The sequence below is a fragment of the Aptenodytes patagonicus genome, chromosome 7 (genome assembly GCF_965638725.1).
Source record: "Aptenodytes patagonicus chromosome 7, bAptPat1.pri.cur, whole genome shotgun sequence".
In the NCBI taxonomy this organism is placed as follows: domain Eukaryota; kingdom Metazoa; phylum Chordata; class Aves; order Sphenisciformes; family Spheniscidae; genus Aptenodytes; species Aptenodytes patagonicus.
Window position 1 is genome coordinate 35,996,505 of NC_134955.1, and position 18,526 is coordinate 36,015,030.

General features: G+C 38.6%; 1 protein-coding gene across 4 annotated transcripts in view; it reads right to left on the bottom strand.

The window, feature by feature from the left end:
* The window catches only part of EIF2AK4 (eukaryotic translation initiation factor 2 alpha kinase 4), a 45,563-nt gene that overhangs the window by 22,166 nt on the left and 4,871 nt on the right, over positions 1–18,526 (bottom strand). For all 4 annotated transcript variants that reach the window (XM_076344886.1, XM_076344885.1, XM_076344884.1 and 1 more), the window contains exons 4-20: positions 17,115–17,288; positions 16,139–16,219; positions 13,488–13,636; positions 11,154–11,269; positions 9,951–10,108; positions 8,984–9,519; positions 8,501–8,610; positions 7,810–7,967; positions 7,052–7,464; positions 6,237–6,306; positions 5,026–5,109; positions 3,583–3,705; positions 3,018–3,122; positions 2,726–2,783; positions 1,942–2,021; positions 1,128–1,229; positions 463–513 (exon numbers count right to left, since the gene is read on the bottom strand). In XM_076344886.1, coding sequence (XP_076201001.1) covers positions 463–513; positions 1,128–1,229; positions 1,942–2,021; positions 2,726–2,783; positions 3,018–3,122; positions 3,583–3,705; positions 5,026–5,109; positions 6,237–6,306; positions 7,052–7,464; positions 7,810–7,967; positions 8,501–8,610; positions 8,984–9,519; positions 9,951–10,108; positions 11,154–11,269; positions 13,488–13,636; positions 16,139–16,219; positions 17,115–17,288 — 2,568 coding nt within the window. The remainder of the gene's footprint in view (positions 1–462; positions 514–1,127; positions 1,230–1,941; positions 2,022–2,725; positions 2,784–3,017; positions 3,123–3,582; positions 3,706–5,025; positions 5,110–6,236; positions 6,307–7,051; positions 7,465–7,809; positions 7,968–8,500; positions 8,611–8,983; positions 9,520–9,950; positions 10,109–11,153; positions 11,270–13,487; positions 13,637–16,138; positions 16,220–17,114; positions 17,289–18,526) is intronic.

Sequence of the window (18,526 nt, forward strand, 5' to 3'; positions counted from 1 at the left end):
CCAGAAAAGATTTACACTGCAACTTATCACTTCATTTCTGTGCCATGGAGGCATCCAGAACAGCTCTTGGCAGCTCTTTTCAAACTCAAAGCAGTCAATTTAGCTTGCACACCTCTTTCTGTTCTGTGACACAGATTTCTTTCAGAAGTTTAAGTTAAGAGTTAAACAATATAGCTGCCATTTGTCTGAGCCTGAAAGTCAAAATTGTCCCTCAGAGCTTAAAAGGTATGCCAGTGAACTCCGTATTTCTTTATGACTGTGCTCAGGGAATTTTGTAGATAAGTATATTTCCACGTCAACTTAGTATATTCTTTTGAGATTTTTTTTTCCCCCCCTTACTTTGTTCTAATGTCATGTAATAAGAACTTGGCAGAGATTACTAATTTAAAATTAAGTGGGAAAAACGGTAATTAACATTTCTTGACAGGGAATACCTAATAGTTAAAATGTCTTCAAAATTACCTGCTTTGCATGCTTGACTTCATCAAAGTCTTTAGGAAATACAATAGTGGGCTATAAAAAAAACAAAAACAAAAAGCACATTTGAATTATAACAGGCAGTCCAGCTTGCTCAGGCTAGTCTTATTTTTAAGTTCTACATATTTAAACAGAGAAACTAAGCATTTTTATTGCCCATGGGTAAAAAAATATCCAACCAACAAACAAACAGAAAAACCACATTGCAAATTTAGTTTGAAGAGCTAGAATGAAAAAGAATGTCACTGAAATGCTTTTATGATGTTTTGTACAATGAAGATACAACCCATAATCTCAAGCATTTACCAACTACAAATACCAACTGGTTCCTGAGAGAGACCCACCGGGTCTAAACCCAGGTGTACTAAAGCCATGATGTCTTTATCTGACGTTTACACCTCTAATGTTTTGCACTATAAAAATTAATTTCACAGACAGAACACTGACTGATGGTAATACCATTAGGGAATCCACAGTGCATTAAGGGAGTATCAGCACCAGCTCCAATTTTATTGTTCACTTTTCATTATATAAACTTTTTTTTTAAGCACTCCCTATGGAAACATTTTTGCTCTGTATTGCATCCTTTTACTTCTATTAACAAACTATTTGATGCACAGAATCAGTATCTTTTATACCTGTGTACTTACCAGTCTTAGCTGACCAAGAACAAAGATCCTTTCTGATGCAGTACTCATGGGATGGTAAGACATTTCAAAGAATATTATACCCAAACTGAACAGGTCCGCTTTCTAAGGAAGAAAGAAATGGAAACTTAAATGCAATACCTGTGAATTCTCTGCAGAAGATGATAGCAGAGAAAAAAATACTGTTTTGGTTAAATTTCACAGTATATTACAGCTGGAGAGAGCGGTGGGTTCTTTTGTTGTTTTGTTTTGGTGGTTTTTTTAAAATTATTATTTATTTATTGTTAAATGACACAATCCATTAAGATTTGGTAGACTTCAATGCCTTCCATCATCACAGCACTGCCATGACATAAAGGACTCACACTTTGAAAACATTCTTGCTTTGAAATTCAGCTCGTCTCTGCATATAAACAGGATCCTCTTTGATGAAAAAATGCACTCCCACCTCCCAAAATCACAGTCCAGGAATCCAGGAGAGCAATATATACTTCTGATGATGACATTTTACCTTAACTAAAGACTTAACTAAGATTTCCATCCCATTCATTTATAAAGGTCCTCCATGATTACCTGCTTTCAACCTGAAGTTGCTCGCACCTAGTCACAGTCACTACAGGCAGAAAATCTGACTTGCCCACATCCTTCTATCCTTGGTCTCCTCTCAAAGGAGTATTTCTCATTCCCTTGCTTATCGCAGCAGTCCCACCACACCCTGTTCCACCTTGAAATCACCTTTGTTGAGCAAGAATGACCTAAATTGTACCGGTACCTTAGATTCCATGCTACCTTTGTATTACGTCTGCTCTAATCATACCTGATTGTATGTAGACTTAGTGCTTCCTTGGACCTCTGGGCTAACATACAGCGCGGTGCCCACCATCCCTGTCAAATTACCTACGTGGCAAAAGATGAGAGTACTAGTTTCAAGAAAGTGGGAGAGAAATGCAGCATCAAAGTCAAGAAAACACTCACTCATATTCTGTCCTCATTTCTTCTAGGTTGGAATGCAGTCCTTACTGAGAGAGACCCAGTTGAGAAGTTTGCAAAACAGACAGTTCTTACCTTCACATGTCAAGTATCTGTGTCTATCTATAGTAGCTAAACCTACCTATTGCTTTACAGAATTGTAGTAGTTAGCACACAAATGATACAACTAAATTTCACTTCCATTACACTCATCTTAAGACACACTATGTACTAAAATTTTCTCAAAACACAAAATTCAGCCTGTTACAGAAGGTGTCAAAAAAAACCCAACCAAACAAAAATCCCTGAAGTCTTGAAATTGTCCTGTACAGGCAAGAGAACAGAAGTGCAGATGGAACAGATATACAGTATCTCTATATACCTCACCATGAGAAAAGGACTGATCCATGGCAGAAGGCTAGCAGTGGAAGCAAATTCATTCTTAGATAACAGTCAAAACTGCCAGATTATATGTAACGTATCTACCCAAAAGTTGGTGGTTGTTTTTTCTCCCCCCAGTGAAAAAGGTTTTATTTTCAAAGAATGAATGGAAGTTCTAACAGAGCATACAAGACTGCAGAATATAAGTGTTCGCTTAAAATCATTTGGAACAAGCTACTATGTAAACTAACCTGATGGGTCAGACATAGCAGAACTATCCGAGTGATTTTCTTCTTGTTTAGAGACCACCTGAAATCAGGAAAACAGACATACTGTAAGTGGCACTTGAAATGCTTCTGTTGGCTTTTCTTGCTTTGGTTGGCAGTACACGGCTTAATTCTAGAACCTTAGAAATAAAAAAGTTTATGGCATTAACAATATAAAGCCTAATGAGCACTATGTTTTTGTGTTTTATTTTCATCTTTCATGTTATTACAACACCAAATTCAAGGGTTTTTTTCATTCACTTTCAGCTGTACTTACTGCATTTGCTGGATGATCTGTAGCTAAACCAAAATCACCAATTTTGACGTGATCATCCGAATCTAGAAAAATGTTCACAGGTTTCAAGTCTCTGTGGATCATTCCCTGTTACAGCAGAAGAACGAAAAAAAGACCCACAGAATATTAAAACAACAAACACAATTCAAAATAAAACTCTCTTTATAATAGACTGGAAAATTGTATCACGTACTTTTATTACAGTGGGAAATCTACTGCATTAAGTCACTGATGATTAATTTTGAAGTAAGACTATAGTCTGTAGCCCAGAAGCTAGAAACAATATTCAGTGCTACCAGATACCTAACAAAACGTTTTTGAAGGTGGTCAAATTTTTGTGACAAAGGGGAAAATCTGAAGTGGCTCATTATAAAATTAAAGTTTATGATAAAATATTCTAAACCCCTAGAACAGATTAATAATGGAAAGGGCAAGGAACGAACCTTGCTAATAAACGCCCAAAAATTAATAGAATATGAAGAAACCCATACAGAAAGAGGCATAACACAGATATTATGGACAGGTCATAACTGTCATATTTACTAACCTTTTCATGGATGTAAGCTAACCCATCTAAAATTTCTCGGAAAAGCCTCCAAAGCCGACTGGTGTCTTCATGTAATCCTTGGTCAATAGTATCCCTTAACGTGCTCTTTTCACAATACTCCATCTTCAGTTGTGCATATGCAGGGGACAGAGGGAAGAAAGAACAGTTTTGTGAAGAAAAGAGACCACCAGAAACTTTTATCTGTGTGCATGTTAATGCTTGGTTCTGTAACACGCAGTTCAGGAGCAAATAGTATCACCAAAACATTCTGCTGTTTGGAATGTTCCTGTGAGCTGTCTTTTAGCTAGAAAACATGGTTTTCTAGCTAAAAACTTATGGGTTTTCACTTATGGGTCCTATCCCATTTTCTGGGACAATGGTACGAGCTTGTAGAGTAGTATATTCTCTAACATAAATGTTAAAAACAAGGTGAAAACAGCCAAACCATAATGTATGTTTAAGCCAAACTTTAAAGAACCTCTGGCTTTATTTTACTCTTACTTTATTTTACTTTACATCTTAACTGCTTATGTTATGAATATACATAACACATGCAAACAAGCTTATTAAAATATAATTCCATCTAATTGTATCTTCCTTCCAGACAAGCTCTAGCATTAAGTGCGTTATAAAAAAATTGCACATCACCACAGATTAGTTAGCTATGATGGTCAACTTCTCCCAGAAACAGTCTAACTCCTAACACAAAGGAGATGTTGCCAGTAGTACAGCCTGAAGTTGCAAACCTGCAGGAATTTTATTTTGTGCCTATGGTTAGCGTCATACAATGGCTTTGCATATTACCATTTTCTGTTAAAAGAAAGTGTATACACAATATAGCGCCTTTGAAGAGAATGAGGAAGTTTCCACATCTCTGAAATACAACTTCCCCTCTGGAAGTTAACACAGTACACTTCAACTCCACACTGGGCATTAACACCATAACCAAACCCAAGAACACCAGCTACAATGTTACAGGGTTGTGATGGATATTCTAAACAAATAATACGCACAAGGCAAAACAATATTTTGGAAGCCATGGACTCAAAAAGCTTGGATGGTTGGTTGGGTTGTTCTAAGAGCCACAGACTCAAAAAGGTCGGATGGTTGGTTGGGTTGTTCTAAGGTTAGGTCAGGAGTTGCCAAGTTTTACTTGTACACAAGCAACAACAGTGATCCCGTTACATACTATAGCACTACAAAACTTCGCTCTCGCAAGGAGCAACTATAGAGCCTGGGAAGGCATAACCAGCCATGTGCGCTGCACAGTGCCTTCCACCAGCCAAGCCTTTCAGAAAACCAGTCTATTGCAAAAACAATGTTGAACTTAGTCTCATTTGCATTTTTTAAAGGTCATTACTTTTCTCATGAAAACGAGCAATTAATCTCTGCAGGTTGGAATAAACAGTATCCTTTTATCTGAAAACGCAAGCACGTTTCTACCTGAATGTACAGGTAATGCACTGTCTGAATGACTGCTGTCCTGTCTTCTCCTCCATGGCTATTCTTTTCATTGCCTTCTTCATCCTTTATCACAATAAAAGTTAACAGAACAGTTAGCTACAGGAAGCCGTCCAGAGCTTTTTTATGCATACTACTATTTTTTAATGGCTGAAACAAATTGATGAGAACTCAACTTCTATGGCTAGGTTTGAATAACAGCAAAAGAATATATTGACATTTTTGTAACGCCACTGCTTCTAAATAAACTAGAAAAACAGGTGTGACCCAACTCTCATTTTCAAAGCGAGAACGAGTAACATTTTGCCATCATTAGACACTGAAGGTAAAACATTCCACAAGATCTGGATGAAACCTAAATCTCAAAGTGTGTCACGCTTAAAAAAAAAAAATATTGAAACTAAAATATACAAAGCTTATTTAATAGAATTAATAATGCAACCCCTGCCCCCAACCAACAATTTTGATATAGTGCATATATAGATGTAGTGACAAAAAAATGCACTGCCATATTATTAAATTATATATTGAAAGCTTTTTCATGCTAACGTACATTACAACAGAAAGAGGAAGGAGATGAAGCTTTAATAAGAGCATTTTACAGATCATCAGGATTGGCAATGACAGATTCTAGATGCTGTAGAAAACTGTGCCACTAGCTTTCTAGTGATACAGCACACTGACTGTTCACAGCAAGTGCTGGCATACAAGATCTTAAAATCAACTAAAGCCTTACACATTATTCCAACTTCCCATCTCTTTTTGACAGCTAGCAATATGTATTGTCACCACTTTCAAGAAGTGGCTAGTATGAGCAAATATATTGGTTTGTATCATCTAAAAGCAGAACAGAATTTCAACTTTCAGATGATGTAAGGTAATCCATATCGTTAACTGATAAATCATGTACATACTGAAGTGTTAAACTTGCAACAACCAGGCTTATGACTATAAAGTGCAACTCACATTTAGCTCAATGAACACTATGAGAAACAGAATCCAGATTAGCTGCATCAGACTGATTTCTATGGAACGCAGCTCATGATGGCACAACATTTACTCTGATGGAACATAACCTTATATGGTTCTGTACTTACACCAGAAGTGAAACAAAACTTCCCAACTGACCTGTTTGCTTGTCCAAGACTATTTTATGATCTTTTCATTTTCACCAGCTTTATCTTTATACTTACTGGAGGGTGACCTTTACTGTTTTCATCCTCGTTATAAAAAATGATTTCGCTTTCAGAATCTGTGGTTGGCCTGTTTAAAAAAGAGAAAGAAAAAACCCCAGAAGTTTTGGGTACCAAGAAACATTTACTAAGAAATCTGGAAACTATTTGCAGAAAAAAAGAAAATCTAAGCTTCTGTTGAAGACTTTCCGTATGCCTTAAACAAAAAAGCAAAACAAAACCAAACCCAAAAAAGTATCCTGCTTGCAAAGCAACACTTCCTTTGACAGCCCAGTCTCTTAAAGGGAGGGTATATATTTGCATCAGTAAAATTTAATTTCTATATTCAATAAGCAAAACTGAGGTAAGCTTACTTACTTGCTTAAGCAAAAACACACCATGAGTGAAAGGACCACTCCATACACAGAGGCAGGTATGGAATACGTCAATAAAAATCAAAACAAAAAAGAAAGGACAAGTAAGATTACAAATCCTGAAAAATACCTTTCTCTGTTATTGTTTATTAAAAACTTTACTTCAAGGTTGGAAAAGACAGTCCAACATGAAGTAGAGAGTCATGCATTCTGACACAAATGATAAGAAACTTCTAGAAGCCTAAACCAAGATTTTCCTCCTACACTGACAGTTTTTAGGTACAAATTTTCCTCTCCCTGGCTATCTGACTGCTGGCAAATACACTGTTTTTGAACCAGGGAACAGAATGGAAATGCAATGAACTACCTCTGATGAAAGAAGTGAGAATGATAAAAGACACAAACTTGGAAGAACCAACTCTGCTTGTGCTCCCTATAGTGCCAATACTGAAGCCTACTTACAAAAATGAATGCGAGAATACCCCATCACAGTCATCGTCGTCATCACTGGACTCCTGATCAGCTCCACTGAATTTGTTGCTGGAGGATCTTTCACACGAAGTACTCCACTCAACTGAACTTGTCAAAACCGGAGGAGGAGCATTAGCTTCCACATCATTTGTCTCCTCAGTGGTAAGGATGAGGAGACTGGCTTTGGTGGGCATTCTTTTCTCCTCGGTTGTTTCAGATGATGACACAGTGGGAACAGGACTTTCATGTTTTTCTATCCAAGCATTATAATACCTCACAATATTCTCATGGTTCAAACGGGAAAGTAATGTTACTTCCCCCTTAATCCTCCGAAATTGCTTGCTGGCAGGGTTTATGTGGATACGTTTCACAGCATAATAGCAACCATCAAGCTTATTTCTCACCTGCAAAATTCAAATAAATCTGAAGTCAAATGCTTATAAATGCCTTACCAAGTAGAGCCAGAAGTAGAATAATTTCATCGAAGAGGAAGTTTTCCTTCCACCTGGGAAACGACTACAATTCAAATGCAAGCTTCCCCATACTGACAGGCTTCTCCCCAGACTCCCAGCAACCTCTCGCAAAACTTACCAGCCTATTCAATTCCAGATAAAAACCATAACACAGGCACAGCACACTAGAAGATAGTAAATAAACCATGCAAACATTGAATATATTGTTTTGCTTTAGAGAAAACAAACACATCCCCAAAAAGGATTCCATAGAGGGAAATAATTTTTATACTATACCTTGATGACTGCTCCAAAAGCTCCTTTGCCAAGTAATTTTAGCTCTTCAAACTCATTGTAGTAGCGTGAAAATTGCTTCTGTGTTTCTGTGAAGAATGAAGCGCTAGATATCTGACTGCTGGGTACAACTGTCTCGATGCAATCTACACCTGCCGAATCTGTAATGAGGATATCAAAGTTACCACTGCTGGCAGTATGGGGATAAGGCACAAACATCAGGAAGAAGATAAAACCTAAATAGCTTCAAGTGCAACTAAAGCCTAAAATACAGAAGTGCTCTGCTGTGTAGAGTTACGCTCTGGTACAAGCATAAACCTTAATACAGTTTTTAATTACTAACATTAATTACACTGGACAAAGGAACTGATCCTAAACAAGAACGTAGCAAAGAAGTCTCATTGGAACAGCATCTTCCAAGGACAAAGTTAAGTCTGACATTTACACCATGCAGGAGGTGGATGAATTTACAGGTTTAATTAAAGCATCAGCTTCTTCTACTGAAGAGACAACAGCAGTCAGTCCACCCTAGCTAGTCATGGATATAGAAGTTAAAGACCATACTAGCTTTTAAGTTACTTAATATAAAACACTTGTGCAGTCTCGTGAAGCTCTAGCACAGCTCAAATCTCCTGTTACTGCAGTCATGTAGTCCACTTAATTAGCAGAATATGGAAAGAACCAAGTTTCTTACCATCTAGATTTTCTTCAGCTACAGGTGTTTTCATTCGTGGAATGTTTATAAAACTATGTTGTAACAACTGCTGAGGAGTCCATCTTTCCTTATCTTCCAAGCAAATGCATCTGTTACCAAACCAAGAAGAGAACTGTTCAAAGATCTATTCCGTATCAGGCCTAAATGTTCAAAGAGGTCGTCTTATATTTAAGAAATTATCACCTTTATCATTCAGATGGGAATCAGAAGCAAAGACAGACTAAATGACTTATCTAACTGACGAAGTTGGTGGCAGGGAAGAGAAGAGAGTACCAGACCTGTTCTCCCAAATCCCAGATTAGCAGCCTGAGCCATGAGGGAGCAATCACCTCTTCTCTATAAACTATAACTAGCAACACAGGGGGATTTAGCTGTTCTTTCAAAAAGCTGTTCAAGTCTTTAAAAAAATAAAAATTAAAAAAGAATCAAAGACAAAAAGATACAGGAACGCGACAAACATACTTTTCCAGAAAGTCTTGGAAGTCAGCAGGTAAATTGGTAGGAACAGCAACTGGATATTCCTTGGCTACTTGGCCCTGGCTGAGTGAATGCAGAAGCAAGCCCAGGCTCCATACATCTCCTTTTTTTCCAGGTTTGCTGGGAAGACCATCCTCACTAAAACGAACTTTGGTTTGCTCAAAAACATCTGCTTTGCAGATATCAGCTAAGCGCTTCGAAATGCTGTAGTCTGTCACCTTGATGTTTCCTTCAGCATCTACCAGGATACTGGAAGCACAAAGAACTTTGTGCACTACTGAATTGTTGTGCAAGTAGTCGAGAGCTGACAAGATCTGGGTCACATAATGGCGCAACTGCTCAATTGGAACTGGAGTCTCTTTGTGCAAGTATGTAGAAAGGCTGCAACCACTGATGTGCTCCACCAAAATGTCCACCACAATTGAATCATCCTGTTCTTTAAGGTTCATACATTTATAATGTACTATGTTTGGGTGACTTAACTTCGTCAGTGAGCTGAACTCTGTTTCTGCACCCTGAAGCTGTTAGAGAAACACAACATAACATACATTGTGTCATATCTCATGAATACACCACTACTAAAATATACAACACACACAAAATACATGTAAAAATATGTGACGTTCTCATCCTTTTCTGAAAAGGAAGTATTGTACACAAGGGGCAAGAACAACTTTGATTTCTGCCAGGTAAGCTTGATTCCTTCTTTCTTCAGAATTTTAGTATTTTATTTATGCATACTTGCAAACGCACTTTCTTGCATTTATATTATTGTAAATGAACTCCTGAATACCTCAATAAACCCATCTTCTTCTGTGGTGCACATACTCCAAACACTAGCATTTTCAAGCTCATCACCACCCTCTCAAGTTTAATATAAACTAGCAGCCTCAACAAAAGCACTGAACCCCACCTAACCGTTATTAAGCCAAAAGCAAAATATGGGCCTTACCTGTTTCTTACACTGCTCAATCTTCTCCATTTCACGCGTTGTAAGAAACCTTCCCATCTTTTTTTGCCAGTGCAGAACCCACTCATAGATTAAAACAAAGTCTCCGCTGCGAATTTCCAAGGCATTGTAGACTGATTTGCCGAGCTGTTCATCCTTGCCTATACATAAAAAGAGAGAAGAGGAACAGGGCTTCTTTTGTTTCTAAGGAGAAACTTCTGCTGCTTGAAAAGAGCTCCTGCAAATGCTAAATAAACACCAGTAAGCCTGCTTTCTACAATTTCAGAAACACAAACCTACTTACAACTAAACAAGATCCATACCTACGTGGTAGGTATGGAAACTATCAGGTCTGATGAGACTGAATGCTACGTAGCAGTACTCAGATGAAAGCAATAGCACATTGGCAAAAAATTGCTGCACATTTTAAAGAATTTCAGGTTTTAGTAAACAAATACTCTCCCTGCTGAGCAAATGCCAAGCTCTACACACAGTAACATAATTGTTCATCCTCAAACTGCAAAATAATAAAATTCTCTTTGCTCCAGAGACTTTCAGGCTGTTCATCCTGCCACTGAGGAAGCGCTACGTTGAAAACGAACAATGAAAACATTTGATGGTCCATTCATATGGGCACTTCATGGATGCCTTTCAGTTCTGAAAGTCTCCTGTTGTTGCCTGTATTCGTGTTTTCACCAAAACTGCTGCTTTTATGCCATTGCTAACGGCAGCAATGGAAGGAGAGTAAGTATGCGTTTCTAACCCTGTGCTTATCACTCGTTTCACATGTTACTGAAAGCTAAATGACTTCTTGCTTGGTAGCCATGTGTATCTGACAAGCTAGCTATTTAAATTTAAAAGCAAATAGTTTTCAGTATTATTTTAGTTATGCAGAGAATATAAAAAGTTGAGAAGGTGCAGGATTTTTTTGGTATAGCTATTCAGTTATGCAATGGTATCTGGAGAAACAAATTTTTACTTAAAATAGTCCTAAGAAAATATAAAATATTTACCACAAAGTAACTTTACTCTCTCCCACTCTTGACTCTGACATTTCACAATCCAGAACAATATTCTCTCCACCCTTGCTGCTTATACCTGTTAACATTGTTTAAGTTCTGCCTCTCAAAAAAAAATAAAACCACCAAAAAAAACCCCACCAGCCCAAAACCCAGTATTTCAAGCTGCAATTGTAATTTTGCTTACCTAAACATTTTCCTTTATGGACAGTAAGTTGTCCAGCACCACTTGTGCTGAAGTTCAAAACTTCATAATTTCCATGGGACTCTTCATTATTACTAAGAGAAAGCTGGCGTTCTCGTCTGCAACGTGAACAGAACAATTTTCTCCAACTCAAAAAGATAGTATTGTTGCAGTCCCTAGTCCCTAAAGATATCAATTCTGCAAGGGGATTAGCTTTCAGAGACTTTTGCATCCAATGATAATATCCATTAATTTCAAAGATACTGAGTTAGTGCAAAGATATAGGTCTGATTAGAAATCCAGCATTTTAGCAGCAATATCATGCTGCACTGGGTCTCTATATTCAAAGCCAGGAGTTGAATCCAAACCTTAAAACTTCTTTATCTTAGGATGACACTCCCAGTTGGGGGTGGGGTAGTTAAAAAAAAAAGTAAACATACTACAGCTCTGAAAAATATGTAAGTTTGACTTGATTTGCATTCTCTTTCAGAACATTACAAAAAGCAGATATATGCAATTTTGGAAGTTCATTCCAGCTTTAGCTTAATTATTTTTCCTAACTTAAAATGGGTTTCCCATTTGCCTCCTTTATTACTCTAAAATCCTCCTTCAAGAAAAGGGAAGTTTTGCAAAAACTTTCAAAGCAAGTATGATTAGAGTGTTTCTTCTCATATGCATGTATGGAGCTGCATGTGAGATCAGAAAGAACTCAAGACCACTAATCCAAATCAACCTCCATTACTTCTTGGTACAATCTATGTCAAAATTAATAGAAATATCACCACTGCAAGAGTATCCTCCAAATAAATGCAATCACGTATAGAAATCACAGGAGTACATGAAGGGTAATGTAAAAGCTCTTTCAAAATATTGAATTTATTAAAAAAAAAAAAAAAGGTAAAAAGCACTACATAGAAAGAAGATGCCACAGGGAACTTCTTACAAGTGCTGTATAAAGAAAAAAAAAATACAAAGAAAGCATCTGGCTTTCTGAATTCAAATACATTTTATAAATGAAATTATTTTAGATTTTAATAATCTTCTAAAAGTTTGTGTTCCAATAGCCAATATTTCAGGCTTCAAAACCAGATAAAAATACTGCACTACTTTTCTTGTGAAAAGAGACCTCAGAAAACTAAACATGTCTAGCTTTTGCTTAACTCTACGAACATGGCATCATGAGAAGTTTCAACATTTCAAAATCCTTTTTGATTGTTTTCACCATTGTTAAAATAAGTAACATTGCATTTTTTTTTTCTTAATAAGAACATATAATGTAAGAATTTGTGTGTGAAGTTCACGTAAGTCCATAGTATGTGTTCTGCATTAAAGCATAGTAACAAACTTTTGAGACACTGGTCTTGTTCCACAACCACAGACAGTATCTCGTTTTGTTATGCTCAGATTAGCAAGAAGACAGGAAGAGAGATTTATGGACCATCAAACACTATACAGAAACAACTGCCAAATATGACTTGGGATAGGCAAAGGGAAGAGACAGCAGCAAGAGTCAAAGTAGGACAGATGAAAGAAGAACAACTGCTTCAGGTTATCTAGTGTTGCTGATAAATAACGTGAAAACAATTTTGAAGTCTATAGACAAGAAGAAAACAGCAATACGCTATTTCCATTAAAGCAACAGTCCAAATAACAAGTCATTGGCACAATCTGAATCAAAACTAGGAAAATTAATACCAGGATATCTCCACTGTCCTTGACAGTTATACCAGCTATGAACACAGGAAAGGGGGGGGGGGGCGGGAAGGAAAATAAAAACAAACCCCCCAACCTACCTATATCATCACCAATCCTAACCTAGATGAGTTACGTACCAGCAAAAGAACCCTCCAATAACTCTAATCTTCCCTCCAATAAGTTGCTCTGCAAATGCAATCAGCATTACCCAGTTCTCCAACAAGGAACTTTACACCGGTGTGTCTTTACAGCAAATGTTTTCAGATGAATATAAGCTTTAATTTATTGTGCTGTTCCAAAATCTTCATTAACTAATTTAAAATATTTTTTTCTGCAATTGCCAACATATTGCATACTTTTAAGAAACTAAGTAAGCCCTGAATATACCTTCCAATGATTGCCAAATTCTTTCTAAGTTAAACTAAGGGCCAAGCTGACTCTCTTAATTGGAAAGTTCTCAAGTTATCCATAGCACATAAATTAGTTAAACCATGCCAAATGAAGAGGGGGAGGAATGGGGGGGAGACCAAAACAAACAGCTGAGAAACATGGCACATTACTCTCTTGCCTTCAAATTTCACTTCGAAATGTAACATTTAAACAAAAAACAAAAAAAATCCATATACAAACTCACATACTTACTTTGAACGTCCAGCTGAATTTGGTCGGTGTTTATTATTCACTCCATGTTCCAAACAGCTCCCATTTAAACTGGAAGCAACTCTATATCCTGCAGTATCTCTCCTGTGAGAATTTTCTTGACTTGTCAGAGCAGCTACTTCCAAACGTTCCTACAAATCAGGAAAAACACCAAATAGGTACAGAAACTGCCCCTATCCTCAAAATATGCGAGTACTTGACTATTACTATTATTGGCAAAAACGCCAGGAGGCCTGCATGGATGAACAAGGAGCTCCTGGACAAACTCAAACACAAAGAGGAAGCCTACAGAGGGTGGAAGCAAAGACAGGTAGCCTGGGAGGAATACGGAGAAATTGTCTGAGCAGCCAGGGATCAGGTTAGGAAATCTAAAGCCCTGATAGAATTAAATCTGGCCAGGGACATCAAGCGCAACAAGAAAAGATTCTATAGGTACGTCGGGGATAAAAGGAAGACGAGGGAAGATGTGGGCCCTCTCCAGAAGGAAATGGGAGACCTGGTTACCCGGGACACGGAAAAGGCAGAGGTACTCAATGACTTTTTTGCCTCGGTCTTCACCGGCAGGTGCCTGAGCCTCATCGCCCAAGCCGCAGAAGGCAAAGGCAGGGACTGGGAGAATGAAGAGCCGCCCACTGTGGGAGAACACCAGGTTCGAGACCATGTAAGGCACCTGAAGGTGCACAAGTCCATAGGACCCGATGAGATCCATTCGGGGGTCCTGAAGGAACTGGTGGATGAAGTTGCTAAGCCACTATCCATCGTATTTGAGAAGTCATGGCAGTCCGGAGAAGTTCCCACTGACTGGAAAAGGGGAAACATAACCCCCATTTTTAAAAAGGGAAAAAAGGAAGACACGGGGAGCTACAGGCCAGTCAGTCTCACCTCTGTGCCTGGGAAGATCATAGAACACATCCTCCTGGAAGCTATGCTAAGGCACATGGAGGACAGGGAGGTGATTCAAGACAGCCAGCATGGCTTCACCAAGGGCAAGTCCTGCCTGCCTGACCTAGTGGCCTTCTATGATGGAGTGACTACATCAGTGGACACGGGAAGGGCTACAGATATCGTCTACCTGGACCTCTGTAAGGCTTTTGACACAGTCCCCCACAACATCCTTCTCTCTAAACTGGAGAGGTATGGATTTGATGGGGAGACTGTCCGGTGGGTGAGGAATTGGTTAGATGGTCACATCCAGAGTGTAGTGGTCAACAGCTCAATGTCCAGATGGAGACTGGTGACGAGTGGCATCCTGCAGGGTCCTTATAGGGACCAGTACTGCTTAATATCTTCATCAATGACATAGGCAGTGGGATCAAGTGCACCCTCAGCAAGTTTGCAGATGACACCAAGCTGAGTGGTGCGGTCAACATGCCAGAGGGATGGGATGCCATCCAGAGGGACCTGGACAAGCTCGAGAAGTGGGCCTGTGTGAACCTCATGAGGTTTGACAAGGCCAAGGGCAAGGTCCTGCACCTGGGTTGGGGCAACCCCTGGTATCAATGCAGGCTGGGGGATGGAGGGATTGAGAGCAGGCCTGCCGAGAAGGACTTGGGGGTACTGGTGGATGAAAAGCTGGACATGAGTCAGCAATGTGCGCTCACAGCCCAGGCGGCCAATCGTATCCTGGGCTGCATGAAAAGCAGCGTGGCCAGCAGGTCGAGGGAGGTGATTCTGCCCCTCTACTCTGCTCTGGTGAGACCCCACCTGGAGTGCTGCGTCCAGCTCTGGAGCCCTCAGCATAAGAAAGACATGGACCTGTTGGAGCGGGTCCAGAAGAGGGCCACGAAAATGATCTGGGGGATGGAACACCTCTCCCATGAAGAAAGGCTGAGAGAGTTGGGGTTGTTCAGCCTAGAGAAGAGAAGGCTTCGGGGAGACCTTCTTGCAGCCTATCAGTACTTAAAGGGGGCTTAAAAGAAAGATGGCGGCAAACTTTTTAGCAGGGCCTGTTGTGACAGGACAAGGGGGAATGGCTTTAAACTAAAGGGGGGTAGATTCAGACTAGATATAAGGAAGACATTTTTTACGCGGAGGGTGGTGAAACACTGGCACAGGTTGCCCAGAGAGCTGGTGGATGCCCCATCCCTGGAAACATTCAGGGTCAGGTTGGACAGGGCTCTGAGCAACCTGATCTAGTTGAAGGGGGTTGGACTAGATGACCTGTAGAGGTTCCTTCCAACCCAAACTATTCTATGATTATTCTATAAAGTCACCCAGATCACAGAAGAGATCGGTTTTCATAATAAATGTACATATAAGGCTGAGGAAGAAGTGCTGAGATTCAGAAAGTACATTTCAGCACTGTCCATGGGCAAGAATGTAAAGATTCTTTACAATGAAACCGGAAATATTAACACACTAGCTTTTTTCTATGTCTGTTTGAAAATATCCATCTCAGCACACTTAAGATGCTAATATATTAAGCTATTTTCCCCTACAGTTGATTTTATTCTAGAAATAAACCCCATATAATCAAGAACCTATTTTAACCTAGATCTATTAGAAGCACTGGATGAGAAAAGATGTCCAGGACAATTCAGTCATGTAAATCTCCCAAATTTTTATAAGCATATGCTACAGTACTGGGAATAAGTTACCGCAATGGGTTTTGCACGCCTGTTTAGGAAGAATACCTGTTTGGCAATCTCTTTCTTTTTTCGTTCTTCTCTTTTCTCTTCCTCCCTTCTCTGAATCTCGTTAAGGATTTCACGTTGCTGAAATGAATTTCAGTGTCGTTAGAGATGCAACAGTACATGCAATGCAACTGCTAATCTCACCCTGGCTAAAAAAAAAAAAAAAAAAAAAAAAAAAAAAAAAAAAAAGAGCAAGCGCGCAGGCTCTGATGCCGATTTTTCAAAAGTGGTAAAGAGGACTTGTGGATCTCACAAGAATGAAAAAATAGAAATCAAATTAGCTCTCCTGAGGAAGTTAACAGCATCAATTGTATGATATAGGAGAACAGAGTTGTAGACAGAAGAAATTTACTTCTACTGACAGACCCAACAATAAAGTTTCATATGCAGAAAAGACAGAGGAATAAGCCAAAACATTCTTTTAAAAAAAGAGCTATTCTATCCATATTCCCACAGTGTGGAGACTCCACACTACTAGTCCCTGTGAGACTTAAATGAATCCTCTCATTTCTAGTGAAGAATGTATGCGGGCCCAAGGTCTCTTTAGATTAAATTTATTGCACTGTAGAGAAGTCTGTCATAGTAAACATTCCAGTCACCCTATGGGTGAAGGAAGGTATGATTACGTACCTGTCTGGCTAATACTTCCTAGTTTAAGATGGAACGCACTTCATATATACATTTGCTTACACTTTTGTATAAGGTCCTTTTTATAAAAGTAATTTTCATAGGATCAGGAATCAACGTTTAGGTTTGTTTCAGGCATAAATATTTCTCAGGATTAAAAACACATCATTAAAATATTACAATTGCAGCAGCAGATAGTTAATATATTACATACTGATCAACGTATACTGACAGGTCTGACAAGTTAATAATTCACTAAAACCCACCGCTACGCAGGATGATTCACAAAATCATGATTGTTTATGTTATTTTAAGAATACAGGGTTATTCACACTTTAATTTCTCTTACCTCCTGCTCCTCTCTTCTCTTAACTTCTTGTGCCCTACGCAATTCCTCCTGAGCCAGTCTTTCTTGTTCTTTTTGATGATTTTTTAGCATTTCTTCATGAAAAGACTTGGAAGGTGGTTTATTATACTCACTGAGAAATGACTGTATGTGGTTGGCAAGTTCAAATATCATCACCTGAAAGACAATAAATATGAATGACATGCAGAGTTCAAAGAAGAAGAAGATCACATAGTAAAATGATTCCCAACTCGAAAAAGCAATACAGCAGCAGTGTGACTGCTGATTTTGTTACTTATCAGGGAGAATTTACCATATTTCAGTATTTTTTTGTCAGAACTATTTATTAATAAACTGTAACATGAAAAATCCCTGACCACAGTAGCAAAGACGGCAAAAAATACTGTAAGAAAGCCAACTTCAAACATCATCTTTTTCTAAAAAAAAAATTCAAAATAAATTTCCTTTTCTCATCTTCTTTTAGGCGTATTTTTCTATTCACAAAGATACGTGTTTATGACATATGAGCTACAACAGAACAAATCCTTTGCAATTGTCTATTACTGTATCTACTGCTATGAAACAGTTACTTACTTCACTGCTAACACACAATCCAGTCCTTCCTCTGCAAACTAGCCCCCTCCAGTTAGAACTGTAAAGTCACTTAAGGCATTCCACATTCATATAACCACAACTATTAAAATAAGAACTGCACTGAAAACTCAGCTGAATTCTGCTATGTGGTTTGCAAGGTTGGAATCAATTTTCAGTTACTGTTTACTTGAACTGGGTATGTTGATGATGATCTATTGACCTGTCAGGGCTTAAAGCTTTCATCAGTCTAAGTAGCATCCCTTTATTAATTCAAGCAATTCACAGTGCTAATAGACCACTGTATCTCCGAAATTAAAGGACAGTACATCAGAAAGATGCATTCCAGCAGTCAGCAGCAGCACTGAGCAGGATTTGCATGTATAGGTGGGAAAACAGCCAAACTAAATTGTACCATCTGCCTGCGACAGGCTGACATTTAGAAGATTCTCAAACACCAAATCCCCTGCTTGAAAGTAAGAATGAAGCCAGGAGGCAATTCAGAATAGGAAGAAGAGCGCAACATGCATATATCTGACGTGCAAACGAAAATATCTTTCCCAGGTTGCTATTCAGAAGGCAAGGCGATCATGCATGTACACACATGTATAAAAAAGGAGGAATCTCAATAATTAAAAAAGCCACAATCTGCTGTTCAGTTTGACAGGTAACTGAGGTATTTTCAAGTTTTCCATATTGCAGAATGCACTTCAATAAAGAATACCTGTCAAGGCAGAGAGAACAGTTATCTCCCTTTTCCTGCAGAGAAAGTAATTCAGGAATGCATTGTGTATGTCATTCATCAAAAATGTGTATCATACATG